Raw genomic sequence first — 19,349 nt, forward strand, 5'->3', positions numbered from 1 at the left:
TATCCAATACGTGCCCCACAAAAGTTCATGCATTGGAAATTTCATCTTTAAAATTCTATGTTAATGATATCAGGAGATGGGGCACTCATAGTGATATCAGTGGCTTTATAAGAAGGGAGACACAAGCTTGGTCTGTCTCACTGTATGATGTCCTTTACCCTGATGTAACACAGCAAGAAGGCCTTCACTAGATGCAGATTCCATAGCTTCTGTGAGGCACAGGTATATATTCTTTGTAAACTATCTAATCTCAGGTATTTTGTTATGGCAACAGAATGATAGGACCTTTGGAATCACTGAACAACTTCAGTGTTGAATGATTTAACCCCGAGTGATCTCCTACTTTAAAACCCTCTCCTTGTCAGGATGAAGTCCAGATTCCATCACATGATCCCTGCCTCATGAACCTCTCCATGCATCACTTTCCTCTTTGCTCCCAGAATTCCACACACTAGCCATTTTTATTTGGTTAACACAGGCTACAAGATGCTTCTCTCGGGGGCTCCTGACCTTGTAAGCTCTTTCCATGTAATTTTGAATTTTCTTACCCAAAGTTACTTTCTTAGGAAATCATCTTCCCCATAATTGGTCAGTTGTCCTTTTTTGGGGGTGGGGGGAATTGAAATCAAGGATACTTGACCACTGAGCCACATCCCCATATTGTATTTTATTTAGAGACAGTCTCACCAAGTTGCTTAGTGCCTCAATTTTGCTGAGGCTGGCTTTGAACTTGTGATCCTCAGGCTCCCAAGACACTGGGATTACATACGCCTGGCCAGATGTCCTTCTTATATGCATTGTATTATTGTTCATTTTTATCACAGCTGTAATCAGATTGACAACTTTTCTCCAATAGTTGTTTGACTTTTTTTAAACCAAATGTAAAGTCCTAAGTCATTTGAGGGAAGGGCTCTGTCATGCTCTGAACAATGCATGGTTCAAGAAACAGATGCTCCTGAGGAACCAGCCATTCCACCAGTGTCCTCATTTCAGGAAATGCATCAATATCTACCAAAGACTCAGTCAAGAAACACAAAGATCTTTACTCCATGTGCAAATGAGTCAGCAAATCCTTCCCATTCTAAATATTTTGTCTATCTCATATCTGCCTATTCTGTTGGTGCAAGCTACCATCATTGACAATTTATACAATTTCAGTAACTTGTGTTCTTGTCTCTAGAATTGTTCCCCCCAAACCATCAAGTCTACACTGAATTCCTAAATGAATTTTAAAAGCACAAATCTGATCATGTCACTATGAAGCCCACAACCCCATTATCCTAAGACCAAATATGATTTCTTTATCTTGCTTATAATGCCCTCTTATATCCTGACCACAGGAAGTTCTCCAATCCCACAAGCTGCCACCTCTCCTGGGTTCTTGCTCCAACCATCCTACAGTTTTTAGAATCCTAAATTTACTACACTCTCTCACCTCTCAAAGAGCTTGCCTTGAAGTTGCACTTGAAGGTTGCTTCCTTGTGGAAACATCCTCAAACTAGGTGAGTGGTTTCTTTTACAAGGCATCACAATAACCTACCCTTCCCCGTTTTAATCTGTATCATTCTTGTAATTTCTTTTACCAGATGTTTCTCCATGGGGACTAAGATTGTGCTTACTGCTATACCTCCAAGTGTCCCGGCCAAGTTCACACCTAACAAAAAATGGTAAATAAACAACATGGAGGAGAAGCTGGAGTTATCCCATTTAAACATCAAATCACAGATAAAACAGATCTGGGGGGGGGGCAAGGAGTGTCTTCCATTTCTAGGCCAAAGACCCATGGAAAACAGTATAAACCCTACATTGGGGAGGTCCCATTGCTCCAGTCATATCTCCTCCTTGCACACAGCAAAAATAAACATCTACTTGTTTTCTGGGGACAGGAGAATATGCATCTTGCCATCATATCAAATAATTTATAAAAATAACCGAAGTCCTGATCACGACTCTGGGCTTTTTCTTCTAAGTGTTCTATATTATGACTTTTTAATATATTTTTCAAAAACAGACCTACACCGCCAAAGGTTGTTCCAACAGAGGTCTCATTCCCAAGCCCTGGATATCATCTCATGTTGTACAATTTAGTGAATCCCAACCTCAAACTTGTTTACATTGCCCAGAGGGACTCATGCCCTTGGGTGCCCACCCCATGCTTACTGTTGATAATGGCATGAGATATGTATACTCTAGTAGATCATTTATGATCAACAACAGGAGCTAAGGCCTGTCAGAAGAACTGGCATATTCCTTAGTTTTGTCTCAACTTTTTTCTGAACACCTTTGTTTATTAAAGATAACATGTTACAGTGGAAAGACTCTACTCAGAAATAACAAATTTTGGAGCAGCAGACTACTACAGGTAGGCAAGCTGGGTTGCCCAGATCAACCCACACCCACCAGAGCTCAGCCTCCAGCACAGTACCGCCTCTTCCAACCAGCAGACTACTGCAGGAGGCCAGGCCCAGCCCAAATACACCCACACCGACTTGCATGGACCTAGGTCCAGAGTAGGTCCAAGTTCGCTCTGCCCCCCAACACTTGGGGGCTTAACCCATCTTGGAACACTGCAGTCACTACCATAGCCTTCCCCATCCAGTAACCCCTAACTTTTTAACAACAGACAGGATCTAGAAGCAGCTTCATCTCAAAGTTGGCATCCCAAAGAGAGTGAGGCCCACCTTTTCAGCCCCATCTCTATAAGACATTGCTTCCATGTTGGGTCACCTTATCTAAGCTATTACCACCACCACCTTTAGATGCAGTAGCACACACTGAGGGACACCAGCAGGGTCTGGAAGCCCACCATCAAGGTGAGATGGGCTTCCAGACAATCTTCACAGACACTACAAGAATATAGGGTAGAAACTGAAATATCTCCAGACAACATGAAAAAAACAAGGGAGGAAAGTGCCCCAACCAAACCAGGATACTGTAATAACAGAACCCATGGAAAGAAAAGTTGATGAAATGTCAGAGTTCAGAAGGTTCATAATTAAAGAATGACCTAAATGAGCAAATATAGGCAAAAAGTGATCACTCCAACAATGAGATAAGAGCAAATACAGGTAGCAAAAGATTACTTCAAGAGATTCTGGGGAAAAAAAAATCAGTCAGAAACCCTTGAAATGAAGGATACAATAAATCAAATAAAAAACTCAATAGAAAGCATAACCAACAGTCTGACGTTCTTTCTTCCAAGTGATCTAATGAAGACAAAGTATACAATCTGGAAAATAAAGTTGATCACACAGTGAAAAAACCATGAACAGAACATCCAAAAACTATGGGACAGCATCAAAAGACCAAATCTAAGAGTTATTGGGATAGAGGAAGACACAGAATTTTAATCCAAAGGAATGCACAATTTCTTCAGTAAGATAATATTAGTTCTTCATGCTTGGGAAATTTTCTAATTGGAAAAACCAGATACAAGAGGCTTACAGGACATCAAATGTACAAAGTTGCAACAGATCTACACTAAGGCACATTATAATGAAAAGGCGGCCTAGCATACAGAATAAGGATAGAATCTTAAGCTGAAAGAGAGGACTCAGATCCCATATAGGGGGAGATTAATTTGCATCTCAGCAGATTTTTCAACCCAGACCCTCAAAGCCAGGAGATCATGGAACAACATACACCAAGCTCTGAAAGAAAATAGATGCCAACCAAGAATCTTATATCCAGCAAAACTAAGCTTTAGATTTGATGATGAAATAAAAACCTTCCATGATAAACAAAAGAATTTCTAACTAGAAAGTCTGCACTACAGAACATCCTCAGCAAAATATTCCACAAAGGAAATGAAAAACAAAGATGAAAATCAGCAGAGGGAGGGATTACACTAAAGTAAAATCTAATCAGGAGAAACTAAGTCATGTTAAATCCCCAAAATAAACAAAAATGGCTGGGAATACAAATCATATCTCAATAATAACCCTGAATGTTAATGGCCTAAATTCAGACTAGCAGATTGGATTTAAAAAAAAAAAAAGACCCAACAATATGCTGCCTCCAAGAGACTTATTTCATAGGAAAAGATATCCACAGACTGAAGGTGAAGGGTTGGGAAAAATCATACCACTCACATAGACTGCAGAAGCAAGCAAGGTTTTCCATCCTCATATCAAGTAGACTTCAAACTAAAGTCAATCAAAGGATAAAGGACATACTGCTCAAGGGAACCATACACCAACAAGACTTAACAATTGTAAATATACATGCCCCAAACAATGGAGCACCTACATTAAAAACAAACTCTTAAGAGTCAATAGACCACAACAAAATAATTTTGGGTGACTTTAACACACCTCTTTCATCACTGGACAGATCTTCCAAACAAAAGCTGAACAAAAACTATAGAATACAATAACACAATCAATAACTTACACTTAACTGACATATATAGAATATTTCATCCTTCAATGAGAGAGTATCCTTTCTTAGTGGCACATGGATCCTTCTCTAAAATAGACCATATATTATGCCACAAAGCAACTCTTAGAATTCCAGGTAGTATCTCTATTTTTTTTATATTTTCTATCAGATCATAATGGAATGAAATTATAAATCAATTATAAAAAAGAAATAAAAGCTACTTCAACACCTGAAGATTAAATAATATACTTACTGAATGGGTGGCAGAAGACATCAAAGAGGAGATTTAAAAAAATTTTTTAGAGGTGAATGAAGACACAGATACAACATATTGAAATCTCTGGGACACTATGAAGGCAGTTCTAAGAGGAAATTTCATTGCATGGAGTTCATTCCTTAAAAGAAGAAAAAGTCAACAAATGTCTTAACATTACATCTCAAAGCCCTAGAAAAAGAGGAATAAATCAACACCACAAGCAGAGCTGAAATCAATGAAATTGAAACAAAAGAAACAATTGAAAAAGCTGACAGCACAAAAAGTTGGTTCTTTGAAAAAGTAAATAAAATTGACAGAATTTTAGCCATGCTAATGAAGAGAAGGAAAGAGAATACTCAAATTACTAATATATGTGATGAAAAAAGGAAATATCATGACACTACAGAAATACAATCGATAATTAGAAATTATTTTGAAAACTTATACTCCAATAAAATAGAAAATATTGAAGGCATCGACAAATTTCTATAGTCATAATTTTCCCAAATTGAATCAGGATGATATACACAATTTAAACAGATCAATTTTAAGTGACAAATAGAAGATGCCATCAGAAGTCTACCAAGAAAAGTCCAGGCGGAGAAAAACGAAGTCAGATAATGAAGACAAAGTATACAATTTGGAAAATAAAGTTGATCACACAATGAAGAAACCATGGACCGAATATCCAAAAATTATGGGACAGCATCAAAAGACCAAATCTAAGAGTTATTGGGATAGAGGAAGGCACAATTTCTTCAGTGAGATAATATCAGAAAGTTCTATAAGACCTTTAAAGAAGAATTAATACCAATACTCTTCAATTATTTTTTAAAGAGAATTTTTTTAATATTTATTTTTTAGTTTTCGGTGGACACAACATCTTTATTTTATTTTTATGTGGTGCTGAGGATCAAACCCAGCGCCCCGCACATGCCAGGTGAGCACGCTACTGCTTGAGCCACATCCCCAGCCCCCCAATACTCAATTTATTTCAGGAAATAGAAAAAGAGGGAGCACTTCTAAACTCACCCTATGAGGCCAATATCACCCCAATTTCCAAACCAGGCAAAGATAGATCAAAAAAAGGAAAACTTCAGACCAATCTCTCTATTGAACATACATGCAAAAATTCTCAATAAAATTCTGGTAAATCAAATACAAAAACATCAAAAAGATCATGCACCACGATCAAGTGGGATTCATCCCCATAAATCAATAAATGTAATTCATCACATCAATAGACTTAAAGAATTATATGATCATCTCAATAGATGCAGAAAAAGCATTTGACAATACAGCATCCCTTCCTGTTCAAAACACTAGAAAAATTAGGGATAATAGGAATATATCTCAACATCATAAAGGCTATCTATGCTAAACCCAAGGCCAATATCATTCTAAATAGTGAAAAATTGAAGGCATTCCCTCTAAAAACTGGAACAAGACAGGGATGCCCTCTTTCACCACTTCTATTTAACATAGTTCTTGAAACACTGGCCAGAGCAATCAGACAAAAGAAATTAAAGGGATACACATAGGAAAAGAAGAATTCAAATTGGGACTATTTGCTGATGAAATGATTCTATACCTAGAATACCCTAAAAGTTCCACCAGAAAACTTCTAGAACTAGAAAATGAATTCAGCAAAGTAGCTGGATATAAATTCAACACCCATAAATCAAATGCATTTCTGTATATCAGTGACAAATCTTCAGAAATGGAAATGAGGAAAACTGCCCCATTTACAATAGCCTCAAGAAAAAAAAAACAATACTTGGGAATCAACGAAAGAGATAAAAGATCTATATAATGAAAATTATGGAACCCTAAAGAAAGAAATCAAAGAAGACCTTAGAAGATGGAAAGATTTACCTTGCTCTTGGATAAGTAGGATTATCAAAATGACCATACTACCAAAAGCACTATACAGATTTAATGCAATTCTGATCAAAATTGCAATAACATTCTTCATAGAAATAGAAAAAGCAGTCATGAAATTCATCTGGAAAAATAAGAGACCCAGAATAGCTAAAGCAATCCTTAGCAGGAAGAGTGAAGCAGGTGGCAGCATTATACCAGACCTTAAACTATACTATAGAGCAATAGTAACAAAAACGACATGGTATTGGCACCAAAGCAGACTGGTAGACCAATGGTACAGAACAGAGTACAGAGAGACTAACCCACAAAATTACAATTATCTTATTAGACAAAGGTGCCAAAAACATGCATTGGAGAAAAGATATCCTCTTCAACAAATGGTGCTGGGAAAACTGGAAATCCATATGCAACAAAATGAATTAAACCCCTATCTCTTACCATGTACAAAACTTAACTCAAAATGGATCAAGGACCTAGGAATAAAACCAGAGACCCTGTGTCTAATAGAAGAAAAACTAGGCCTTAATCTCCATTGTGTGGGATTAGGCCCCAACTTCCTTAATAAGACTCCTTTGGCACAAGAATTAAAACCAAGAATCAGGGTTATACATAATGACATATAAGAGGAAAGGAGGGGTAAGACAAGATAATACAAATCGAAGAAATGATTTACAGTAGAAGGGGTAGAGAGAGAAAAGGGGAGGGGAGGGGGGATAGTAGAGAATAGGACAGACAGCAGAATACATCAGACACTAGAAAGGCAATTTGTCAATCAATGGAAGGGTAACTGATGTGATACAGCAATCTGTATATGGGGTAAAATTGGGAGTTCATAACCCACTTGAATCAAATTGTGAAATATGATGTATTAAGAACTATGTAATGTTTTGAACGACCAACAATAAAAAAAAAAAAGAATCAATAAGTGGGATGGACTCAAACTAAAAAGTTTCTTCTCAGCAAAAGAAACAATCTGTCAGGTGAATAGAGAGCCTACATCTTGGGAGCAAATCTTTACCCCTCACACATCAGATAGAGCACTAATCTCTAGGGTATATAAAGAATTCAAAAAAGCTAAGCACCAAAAAACAAACAAAATTAACCCAATCAATAAATGGGCCAAGGACCTGAACAGACACTTCTCAGAAGATGATATACAATCAATCAACAAATATATGAAAAAATGTTCATCATCACTAGCAATTAGAGAAATGCAAATCAAACCTACTCTAGGATTTCATCTCACTCCAGTCAGAATGGCAGATGTTATGAAGACAAACAATAAGTGTTGGCGAGGATGTGGGGGAAAAGGTACACTCATACACTGCTGGTGGGACTGCAAATTGGTGCAGCCAATATGGAAAGCAGTATAGAGATTTCTTGGAAAACTGGGAACAGAACCACCATTTGACCCAGCTATTCCTCTCCTTGGTGTATATGCAAAGAGTTTAAAAACTACATACTACAGGGACACACAACCACATAATATTTATAGCAGCACAGTTCACCAATAGATAAACTATGGAACCAACCTAGATGCCCTTCAATAGATGAATGGATAAAAAAATGTGAGATTATATATATATATATATACATTTATATATATATATATATATATATATATATATATATATATATATATATATATATAAATGATCAAATATTACTCAGCAATAAAAGAGAATAAAATCATGGCATTTGCAGGTAAATGGATGGAGTTAGAGAAGATATGGTAAGTGAAGTTAGCCAATCCCCAAAAAACAAATGCCGAATGCTTTCTCCGATATAAGGAAGCTGATTCATAGTGGTGTGGGGGAGGGGGATCGTGGGAGGAATAGATGAACTTTAGATAGGGCAGAGGGATGGGAAGGTAAGGGAGGTTACATGTGGTTAGAAATGATGGTGGAATGTGATGGACATCATTATCCAAAGTACATGTATGAAAACACAAATTGGTATGAATATACTTTGTAAAAAAACAACCAGATATGAAAAAATTGTGCTCTATATGTGTAATAAGAATTGCAATACATTCTGCTGTCATATATAAATTTTTAAAAAGAGCTTGGAAATAAACATTTTCTCCAGAGCCTCCAAATAAGATTCAATCTTGCTGGCTTCATTTCTGCCTGTGACACCCTCAGCATAGAACCCAGTCATGGCAGGCTCGACTTCTGATTTACAGAACAGTGGGTTAATAAATGGGTGTTATAAGAAAAGAAATAACAAATTTCAGTTTGCTTCCTACTAATGATCCCATTTGGGCAATTTATTTAATCTCCTTTAGTTTCCATTTCTTTATTTGTAAAAATGATAATCTTATTATCTATTTCCAGGGTATAGTAGACTGCTTTAGTGAGAATCAAGCGAGGTTGGGCAGAACCACCCTCAGGGGAAGAATTCAGTAGCTATTCTTTCTTTCCCCCTTCTATATTCTGCAATCCTGGCCCCTCTGAAGGGATCTATATCTTCTAGCAGAATGCTAAATCCAGTGGGAAGCAATAATCAAGAATAGAAGACGATTATTCTTCACAAGGGAGCTAAGATACCAGTACATTAGAACACAAGTGAAAACTTCCTTCCGTTGTCCCTTCACAGTGACCATTGTCTCTGAAGCTGGTAGTGTCACTATATAGGCTTAGTTTATGTTTTTCTTAACCCTGTACTATAACAATCTTGAGTGACTCAGCCTCAGGAAATGAACTATTCAGCTCAGTATGATTACTTGGGTACTTTGAGGCAATAGGTTCTCAGGCCTACATAGTGGCATGGGTGGCCTATTTCAAGCAGGTGTGGACCCTTTGGTTCTACTCACAGGCCTGAAACAGGGTCCTGCTGGAGATAAGGCAGGGCTTTGGCATTAGCAATGATCTCCTGAGGCAGAGATGATGGCTCCATGCGTTGGAACATGGGTGCATTTTTCTGTGTTAAAAAAGAAAAGAAAAGAAAAAAGTTCCCATGACACTGTGGGATCTGCTGTGGGGGGCAGGAATATAAATGACACAAGAAATGTCAGAGCATGATTTACACCTTTCTTGACTATTTTAATGGTGGACTCACTGGATTTCTAATTGCATGGCACTAGAAAGTTCTCACACCCTTCATCCCTTACTGTACTCACAGAGCACTGTGCCCCAGGGATACACATCTCCTTGGGAGCCCAAGTGACTCAAGGCCCACCCACCCAATCATTGACTTTCACCTGTTCCTCCAGCTGCTGCCTCTGCTTCTTCACCTTACTCTGTTTATAGTAGTCCATGATCATCATTGCTGCATAGATTTTTCCCACAGTCAGGTCAGAAGCTAAAAACACAAACATGGCATGACGATGAACGAGGAGGAGAGAATAGGGATGCCTCACAAGCTTTATTACCCACTCTCTGAAGTAGGTTTATACCCTCACTCACTCATCCAATGGTTATTGAGTCTCTAAGGATACAAAGTGAATAGGTCCCCACATCTGTCCTCCAGGAGTTTACAAATCCACCTAATGAGGGTGACAGTGACGATACTGATGGCAAGCAATATATTTGTAAGCATCAACTCCTAGCATTCTAGATGTCTATATCTAAGTACCACTACCCTTTTCCCAACTGATGGGGGTTTGCTGAACAGCATGACATGGAAAGAATGACACCCAGGAAGTTTCATGCACAACCACAATGGCCTATCTTAAACTGCTTATGATTAATAATGATTAAAGGGACTTTAGTGGGTAATTTAATTTCCTAAAGATAAAAGAGCAACCTTCCCTTATCTCCTTGATCATTCCAGGTTTCCCAAAAGATGTGGCCTTGGCATGCTGGGCCACAGTGGCAAGAATACTCAAGAGGAGACCCCACACCTTTGGGCATGGGCACAAGCAGATCCAGCATCTTCTGGGACAGGTGAGGCCAGATGGCCAGGGTCTCCTTTTGCAGCTCTGAGTCTAGCTGTTGCCTGTCTGCACCACCTAAAATAAGATAAATCATTAATAAATCAGAACAGACACAAATACCAAGGATGAAGGGAATGGGTGGGGGCAGGGGCTAAATCAGAATGGCACTTCATATTCCAAGAGGAAATCTTGGCACTTAGTGACAGACAAGTCATTCTGCTGAGGAAGCAGAACACAGTTTGACTCCTATTTTCAGTGACTCAGGCCTATCCTGTCACAGACCTCTGAGAAACTGAGACCAAAACTGACTTCCTCATCGATTCTAAAAGGATCTCAGGTACTCAATACATCATAGGGAAAAATGGAATGAGCCTCAAGTAAGCCTGCCTTGCCTTACTGTGCACATATCAGTCCTCCAGCAACCCTAGCTCTATGATCCAAGTAACCCGATTTTACAGAGGATTTGGATCAGGCAAGACAAGGCAGCTAAAGGTCTAGAAGTACTAAACCTTTTCTTTCCTAGACCACTGAATTATCAATCAAGATGAGCAAAGTGCTTTCATGTCCTCTATGATGACATCTACGACAGAAGACTTTTAAGAATTTAGAGAAAAGATGCCATAGAGGGAAAATGACAAAATTTATATGCTTAACCAGCAAATATTTCTAGAATGCCCAGCTAGACACTAAAGCACATACACTGTTTAACACTCAAAAGGAGCCTTAAAGATGACCAAATCGTTTATTTTACCAAAGGAAATGACAAGTGTTATGGTTGTTGAGTCTCACAGGTGAAACCAGGACCCTGCTACTTAAATTCCAGGTCACTGTATTGTTGTGTCCTTGGCTGGCAATTCATATAGCTCCATCCTGCATAACCCCTCCCTCCCTCCCTCCCTCCCTAGGCTGACCTTTGGCAATTTTAATGTCCAGAGCTGTCCGGATCAGAGCCATAAGTGTGGAGGTGAAATGGACTGTCATGTCCTCAGCCACTGGCATATTCATCAGGACCAACCTCTGTGTGAAAGAAGAAAAAAAAACAGCAGGCAAAAAAAAAAAAAAATATCAAGAGATACCTTGTGAGAAGGAAAGAAAAGTGCAGAAGTCAAATGCACAGACAAAAAGGAAGGGCAAGGATTCCCCATACCCCTGTCCCAGTCCTACTCTCCCTGCTTCTCACCCAAGGCTCATTTGCTGCTTTTTCCAGGGAATGATGCCAAATTCCAAGGGATGGGGGTTCCCTGATCATTCCATGGAACTCCTTCATGGGGAGTCCCAAGAATGTCTTCCAATGGGAAGGGAAGTGATTTCTAGAAGAGGCTCTGGGGAAGGAGTCAGCTCTGGGAGGTGGCTCCATTCCCTGTCTCCAGGCTGCTCTGTCTTTCCACTTGTCCCATAAATGCCCCCAAACTTGATGGAAAGATAGCGACAGGTTTTGGTTTGCTTATCTGACTTGGAAAATGCATCCTGGTGCCCCCTTTTTGAGTCTTTAAAGGATGAAATTTGCCAGCCCATGATTGAACATGCATAAGTCCAACTTATCCAAAGGATGAGGTGGAGCAGGATGGACAGGGGTAAGTGCAATCAGGCTCTAGGGGAGGAAGATGGGGAGAGCAGGGGGAAAAAAAGAATAAGAGATGGGGGCACAGGCAGGAGCAGAGTGGGCAGGCCCTGTTCCCCTCGCCCAGAGGAAGGAATCAAACTGAAATGGCCAAATCCACTTTCCAGAGAGTATCGTGCTTTTAGAATTATGTAACTTTCCTTCCAATTCTCTCTTCTCTCACCAAGCTTTGTCCCAGAAATTCAAAGAATTGGCCACATCCCACCACCTGGTATTTTGGGATGTGGTCATCATGAACAAAATTAAGATAATCAGTCCTTAAGCTATAGAGGAGCTATATGCTGGATGGATGGAGGTCCCTAATGGCCACATTCCCATGAGATGCTCTCTGGAGCGACGCAATTTGGAGGTAGCAGGAGGGCCTCTGGCAGAACCACCAGCCTGACAGTGGGGAAGTATCTCTTGGAAAAGCAGGCTCTAGGGGAAGGCTCTCTAATACACTGTGGAACACCTTGCCTAGAGCAATTCCACAGACCTGTCTTAGTGCATAAGGACAGTTTCTAGTTTGGATTCAAGTTCTACCTCCCCGACTTCTGTTGACTTTCAGAGAAGCAGCAGTATTACTATGACATGTTCCTAATGATTGAAAGAGCTCCAGAGTTCTGGATTCATCTAAACACCAAAGGGGAATTATCAGTAATGATGACTAATAGGTGAAGAAAAATTCAGGCCCCAAAGCTACGGGCGACTTAAGGCAGGCCAGGGCCCCAACCACAAGGCTATCCTGCTAATGAAGCAGAGCTAACAAGAAGGTAACTTATGCCCTTCATTGCCCCTTCCCTTGAGCATTTCCACGGGCATGGGGTAGTCAGGTGAAGGCGAAGAAAGCTGCGGCCCTCCGTGGACCCTGGGTTGAAGACACATTCCTTTGCAGGCCTCACACCTAGGAGGAGCCTTCCATTGGTTCCTTCTTACGTCATTGGGGAAGAAACTCGTTGCCAGTTCTCCTAAAGATTTCTTCTGGAGCCATGTTTAGAGGAATTTCTGCATTGTTTCCCTAATTGATCTGAATGAAGCAGCTTTGTTTCTTAATAAGCTCCGATGGCTGCACATTGTAGTTTTCTTTCGCAAATACACTGTTTCCCTGGACACCACTTTGCCTCCTCTAAAAGGAAATACACCACCTACAGTACCTCTCTAGTAACCCACTCATGAGAAGCCAAACACTTTTAGAAACACAGAGTGACACAAAGAGCCCTGTGGGGAACAGCACTGCAAACCCCTGTCATATCCTTTCCTGACTTTGTCCTCCTGACAACCTTCCTGACTCTCTGGTCTCCTTTTTTCCTTACTTCCCTCTTCCACCTCCCCAGCCCAGCTTCCTCCCATGTTCTGGCCTCCCCACAACTGGACCCCATCTCCTGTTGGTCCCTAGCCCAGAACAAAGGAAGGGGTGGTCTACCTTATATGCCACTTTGGAGGGACATCTCTTGCCGAGGCCTAGCGGTGGTGACATGAGAGTCAGCATTTCATACATCTCAGTGTAATGGATGCGGCCACTGCTCATGGGGGGGGGGGCGGGGGTGTAAGGACAGGACAGGAGGGGGTAGGGCGGGAGGGGTGGCAGGGGGAGGTGAGGAAGTGGGGCGGGGGGGGGGTGGGCAGGGATGCAGACAGGTAGGAGAGGAGAACAGGCATTCCCAGAGAGCCAGAACAAAACGATACAGAAAACAGGAGAAGAAAAACAAAATGGACAAAACAGGAAAAGAATAGGAAACCTGTTAATCAAGGCAAATCATACATGTGACTCCATCCTGGTGCGGATTTATATCACGCCCCACACAGACCCGGGAACACCAGTGGCAACCTCTTGTCCTGCTGACACTGTCAGAAGGCACTGACGGGGACTCGTTCATTCTTCCTCCGGTAGCCTTACCCTGACTTCCCTGCTGGTCCTGTTTGCCCCCAGTAGTACAAACTTTTCAATTCCCAGGGCTGTGTGTGAGCGGTATAAACCGGATAGACGGTGCTCCAGCCATGGGTGGGAGTTCTGGTCCCAGGCTGTGACAGGGACATTGGCCTGGAAGTCAGGCCTCTCTCTTCCCCTGAACCCACAGGCGGAACGTCGTGTATCCCCCCTCTGTGGTGTGTGTGCAGCAGGAGGCGGTGGCTCGCGCTGAGTGGTGGGCTGAGGCTGCTTGTCAGAGTCGGCCTGTTGCTTCCACCTGGCTCTGTGGACAAGAGGGCTCTTTGTTCCCCAGCATGCACCAGGTTGACGGCATGCTGGGGATAGAAGAAACAAAACCAGGAGGAGGAAGAGCATCTGCATGCCATGCTGCCCCTCCCAGCTCTCCCCCATGCGGCTGCAGGTTTCACCAGGGCGGAGTTTAAAGAGTCTCAGGCAGAGGCAGCTGTCCAGCCTCCTGAGCACTGAACCACTGTGTCACCAGCCCAAGCTAGCTCCGTCCATCGCCCAGGTAGGCTTCCTTCCTGAGCCTGGGGCCTCTTCCACCTGCCTGGGCAGGGCTCTGCCTGAGGGAGTCCACCAGGAGAGGGCTCCTTGTCTAGCAGTCTGGGCTTTGGACGGCTCTACACTGTAGAGCCACTGGGATGTAGAAAGTTCCCAGGGTATGGCAGTTTGAAAGGGAGGTCCTATGTGCCCCTGGACAATATCTTTGGTCTAAGCAACAGAAGTGACATGGCAATGGTGACAGTGCCCTCACAACTATATATGGCAGGACCCTCAGTGGCCCTTCATCTTCTACAGAGGCCATCCAGAATTCTCAGAGCTATTAAACTCTCCAATATATCCCAAAATCTACGCCTCCTTCACCTCTGCTTACCTGCTGCCCTAATTATTATTTCTCACCTCATTTTTGTCCTCTAGCTTCTCCCTACCTCAGTACTGGGGACTGAACCCAAAGGCACTCAACCACTGAGCTATATCTCCACCCCTTTTTTGAGACAGGGTCTTGCTTAGTTGTGTGGGCTGGCCTTGAACTTTTGACTTTTCCCGTCTCATCCTTCCGAGTTGCACACTAGGGAGGATTCCAGGCATGCACCACCTACAGCTTTTATGGTCACTTCTGGCCAAAGCAACCAGGACCTGGGAGGGTAGGCAGAGATAGGGACGGCCAAAGTCATACTGTGATTCATTATACATGAGACACTGACATGATTTAGCTAAAAATGAGGCCTCTCTGTCTCCAGGGACATAACTCAATAGATTAAAAAGATTTCTGCATTTGCTGGGGGAGAGGAAGGGAGAAGTCCCTGTGGTTAAATGCAAAATAAGGTAGAACAGACTGTACGTGTTATGATGCGTATGTGTGTGCATGTGAATAAAAGTGAGATATCAAATTGGCCTTCATACTAAGTCTTGAACTCATTTATGCCTTCCCTACCAACTGTGCCCTTCTTCTTAACGTAACAGCTGCTGGTTCTGGGAGGGTTTGGACCTCTTTAAACTCGAAGAAAAGCAACATGAAGGTTCTCTCATGTGGCGCAGTGGTGGTGGAGCAGAGGACGGAGAGGAGGGGTTAGATGTTGCATCCCACCACAGGTCATGGCTGGGGACTGGGAGCAAACCTTGCAAGCCACCCTGTAGGGGCAGTTCTCTCCCAGGCCCAGAGGTGGCGAGATCACCCGCACTAATTTGTACATATCCTTATACGGGATCCTGCCGCTGTAAAGGAAGCACAGGTGGGTTAATAGGATACTCAGAGAAGGGTGGAAAAGAAATGACAGCCTTGCCCTAAAGGGTAGACTGGAAGAAATGAGCGCAGCCTCTTTTCTTGGGCCAGGCAAAGCCAGACCAGAGAACAGTAGCACCAGAGAACCATCACCTTGCCAAATGGTAGAGCCCCAATTGTCTCAGGAAATCAAAGTTCATCCATTGCCAGAAGAGCCCCAGAGCGCCCTGATACACCTAAATGACCCATACTTGGCCAGGTGTAGTCACAGCCCTGCCTCTAGCTAGGCTTCTAAGAACAAAGACAGCCTGTGAGCCTCTGCCTGAATTCCAGAGCCGATGCTGGGCTGCTGCATACCAGACTGCAGAATGGTTTGCTTTTCAGAAAACAGACACTGATTATAGTCAGTTACTCAGACCCGCCTATCAGGGGCAATGGGAAGTCAGTGTCTTTCTGCAGACTGTAAGAGACAAATTTCCCATTAGGCTAATTAGCAAAAAGCACAGTTGGCACGAGAGAATTTGCAAAGGGCCTGGATTCTCTTTGAAACACATTTTTCCTGAGTTCAGCCCGGGCAAACTCTCCTCTACTTGTGAGAGCCTTCTGGGATCCATGTTCTGAAAGCTCCCTGGGAGGAGCCCTGGATACTCTTCCCCCAGCTCCATTCCTGCCACCCAGAATCCAGATTGGGTCCAACCAGAATTCCAGGAACAAGGTGACTTGTCATACCAAAGCCTTCTTTTATGAACTTCGGGCTTCCTGTGGAAGGGACAGAATTAACAACTGACTAATTTTCAATGGTGAAAGCATCTTTCCTATCATGGGCAAGAACAAGGCATGGCCAGGGATCTGCAGACCTGAACCCAACCTGAAACTGACAAGGGTCTCACAGGAGATTATAAATATGGTATCTCCACCTCTGAACATCCAGTCTATACTGGCAGGCGTGTTGAGATGGGTGCCATGTCCTGGCTTCATTATGTCTGGGTTCTTCTTGATTTGGGCATCCAACCTTCCTATTCTTCCAGAGAGCAGTTCGTCAGTACCTCCACGTCGCTCACCTCTTGAGGGGATGTAATTTGACCATGTAGTCTTTTATTTGACTCCTTAATGAAATTGGGAAGTAGGTGGGTTACCAGTAGCAACAGGCCAATGTCTTTTGCCACCTGTGTGCATCTTCCTTTTGAAGACGTTGGTTCATTGTACTTTTGTTACTCCCCTCCATGTCATACAGAAAGCTAAGGAAACTAACCCAAATGAGGTACACTGTAACTTTGTAAAACAGAAGAGGTTCTATGTATATTTGCTTAGCTCATGAATCTGAGCCTTACGACAAGTCCTCATGGCACTGTCTCTTCCCAGCAGCTGGAATGAGCAAGGAGGAGCATGTTTAATGCACATAGCATTTGGATCCTGTGAAAGCAAAGGAAGATGGGGTTTCTGGGAGCCTGGGACACCAAAGTGAGGTTAGATGAGCAATGAACTCCTTTATGAGCCAACGGTTTCTCTTTACTCTGGTAAGTGACCAAGTGCAGACCTGGACCTGAGTTCAGCCCGGGCAAACTCTCCACACTCTATAGAAGCCGACTTTCCTTACTTCCAACTTGCGTTTCCATATCATCGGGTACAATAACAGTGTGCACGATGTAATATCATCCTTGTGACTATCCTTCAAGGTAGGTAGGTAACATCACTGCTCGGCAGCAGAGGCAGCTCAGAGTAGTTTGGTGATGGGTCTAAAGCTGCAGAAGTGAAAGACGCAGACCTGGCTGCCCTTTACCCCCCACCCCTGCCATTGCCCAATGTTTTCTAAGAGTTGTATCCTGGAATGTGAGCCCCGAAAGGAAAAGCTGTCGCTCAGTCATTGTAACAGTAGTGAATTCAGATAATTCTGAGCCCTAAGTCATTAATAATTAAAGGAGAGGAGAAATTCCAATTCACCCATTCAACCTCCAAAACAGTAACCCAAGTTCAATAGCCTCCCAGGGGGATGAATCTTAGATTATGAAGGGAGTTCCAGGTGGAAGCAACGTGGTCCATTCCTGTGAAGGACAATGTCTCCTGTAGTATTTTCAGAGGGGGACCAGAATGGATAGAATGGTAAGTTATGACCCAGAAGCTAATATGACCTGGGCCAGAAAAGTTCATAGAAATGTCACCCTCAACCATGAGTGCCAAAAGGCTAACTTTGTACTCTGAAGCAGGGGTTGGCAAACTCATTTGACAATAAACTTTTGATAATGAAATATTTTGATAATAAATGTCTTTGAATTTGAGTATCATATCATCTTTGTCAAACACTGTACTCTCCCTTTTAGTGTGAAAGCTGCCATAGGTAATACATATGTGTATGGTGCAGCCGTGCTCTAATAAAACTTTATTGGCAAAAACAAACAGTGGACCAAACTTAGCCCAGGAGCAGTAGTTTGCTAACCCCTGTTCTAAAGCCCAAAAGAAGTAACATCACTTCAAAACTTCCAAACAGTAAGAAAGATTTTTAAAAAATAGATTATCCCTGCCAATTCCTGCCATTTAATTCAGTTCCACATAATTAAAATCCCATAAGTGCTCAAGAGAACAGTTGAAAGAACTTGTTTGGTTTTCAATGTACAATTTCAGAGTTTATCCAACTGTATCTCTTGAGCAGGGTGAGGGAGGTAAACATTACTGACCATGGTGACCAAATAAATGTCTCTCTGAGCTAGAAAATCCTTATCAAACCCTTTGGTCACTCAAAAGAGTCCACTAGCATTGGCAAGAAGAGAAGGAAGATTACTGGACGCTCCTCTGGGAGTGGACCCAAACAATCCACATGAGAACTTTGAGGAGATTGGCAAAGTCAAGCCTGTTACAGAAGGAAAGAGGGTCAAGAAGCACAGGGTAAGCCTCTAAGGACTAGTCCAATGCCAAGGCCTCTTCATGGGCCACCACAAAGAAGAGTCTCCTCTCCTTCTATAATAGGTAAACATTTGGGTGGCTCCAATGCCAACCTCTTCCCTGAGAACTCCACAGTCCCTGGATCTCTGGGTGGCCCAGAGGCCTACGCACCATGCCGCTCTGTCATATTCTGCCCAGACGCGAACAAACTCATCCAAGTGGTGAGGCCCCAGGATGGAGGAGTCCCGAGTCAGGTACTCAAAGTTGTCCATGATGACAGCCACAAACAGGTTGAGCATCTGAAGGACACAGGGGAGAAGAGAAGTTAGGAGCAACCTAAAGCAGAGCTCAGGAAGCAAAAAAAGAAGCTTCAAGGCACATAAAAGATTTCAAAAGTGTGTAAGACTGAAACTCCTAGCAAAGTGCATCAATCTTGCTGAATGCAACATATTTTCATTATTCATACTGCACATTCATCATGTGAGCATTATGTTTTCATTTTTCTATGCCATTTCATATTTGCAAAATACTCCATAGCCACTTTTATTATCTCTTCAATTTATTTAATTGTTCTTGTGGCAACAGAACGGAGGTAGCAACCTCAGCATTCTCAAAGCTTAGAGAAAGTCAAGGCCTGATACCAATCTTCCCACTCCAACCTCCCTCCTCACCTCTTGCTCTACAGAAAGGACCCAGAGACTGAGAACTGGTGAGATATTTCAGAGCTGAGAGGGTGGCTGACTGCATGAGGACAAGAAGCTCTTTGTGGATCTGAAGCAGCTTCCAGGACCCTGTTCTCCCCCATGTCTGCTCAGCCCACCC

At 42.4% G+C, this 19,349-nt stretch overlaps 1 protein-coding gene across 3 annotated transcripts in view; it reads right to left on the reverse strand.

The window, feature by feature from the left end:
- Cacna1e (calcium voltage-gated channel subunit alpha1 E) overlaps nucleotides 1–19,349 on the reverse strand; it is a 301,352-nt gene that overhangs the window by 7,826 nt on the left and 274,177 nt on the right. For all 3 annotated transcript variants that reach the window (XM_026392836.2, XM_026392834.2, XM_026392832.2), the window contains 6 exons: nucleotides 18,699–18,826; nucleotides 13,421–13,517; nucleotides 11,309–11,414; nucleotides 10,365–10,472; nucleotides 9,723–9,823; nucleotides 9,336–9,442 (listed from right to left, as the gene is read on the reverse strand). In XM_026392836.2, coding sequence (XP_026248621.2) covers nucleotides 9,336–9,442; nucleotides 9,723–9,823; nucleotides 10,365–10,472; nucleotides 11,309–11,414; nucleotides 13,421–13,517; nucleotides 18,699–18,826 — 647 coding nt within the window. The remainder of the gene's footprint in view (nucleotides 1–9,335; nucleotides 9,443–9,722; nucleotides 9,824–10,364; nucleotides 10,473–11,308; nucleotides 11,415–13,420; nucleotides 13,518–18,698; nucleotides 18,827–19,349) is intronic.

Source organism: Urocitellus parryii, chromosome 9 (genome assembly GCF_045843805.1).
Source record: "Urocitellus parryii isolate mUroPar1 chromosome 9, mUroPar1.hap1, whole genome shotgun sequence".
NCBI classification, from domain to species: Eukaryota; Metazoa; Chordata; class Mammalia; order Rodentia; family Sciuridae; genus Urocitellus; species Urocitellus parryii.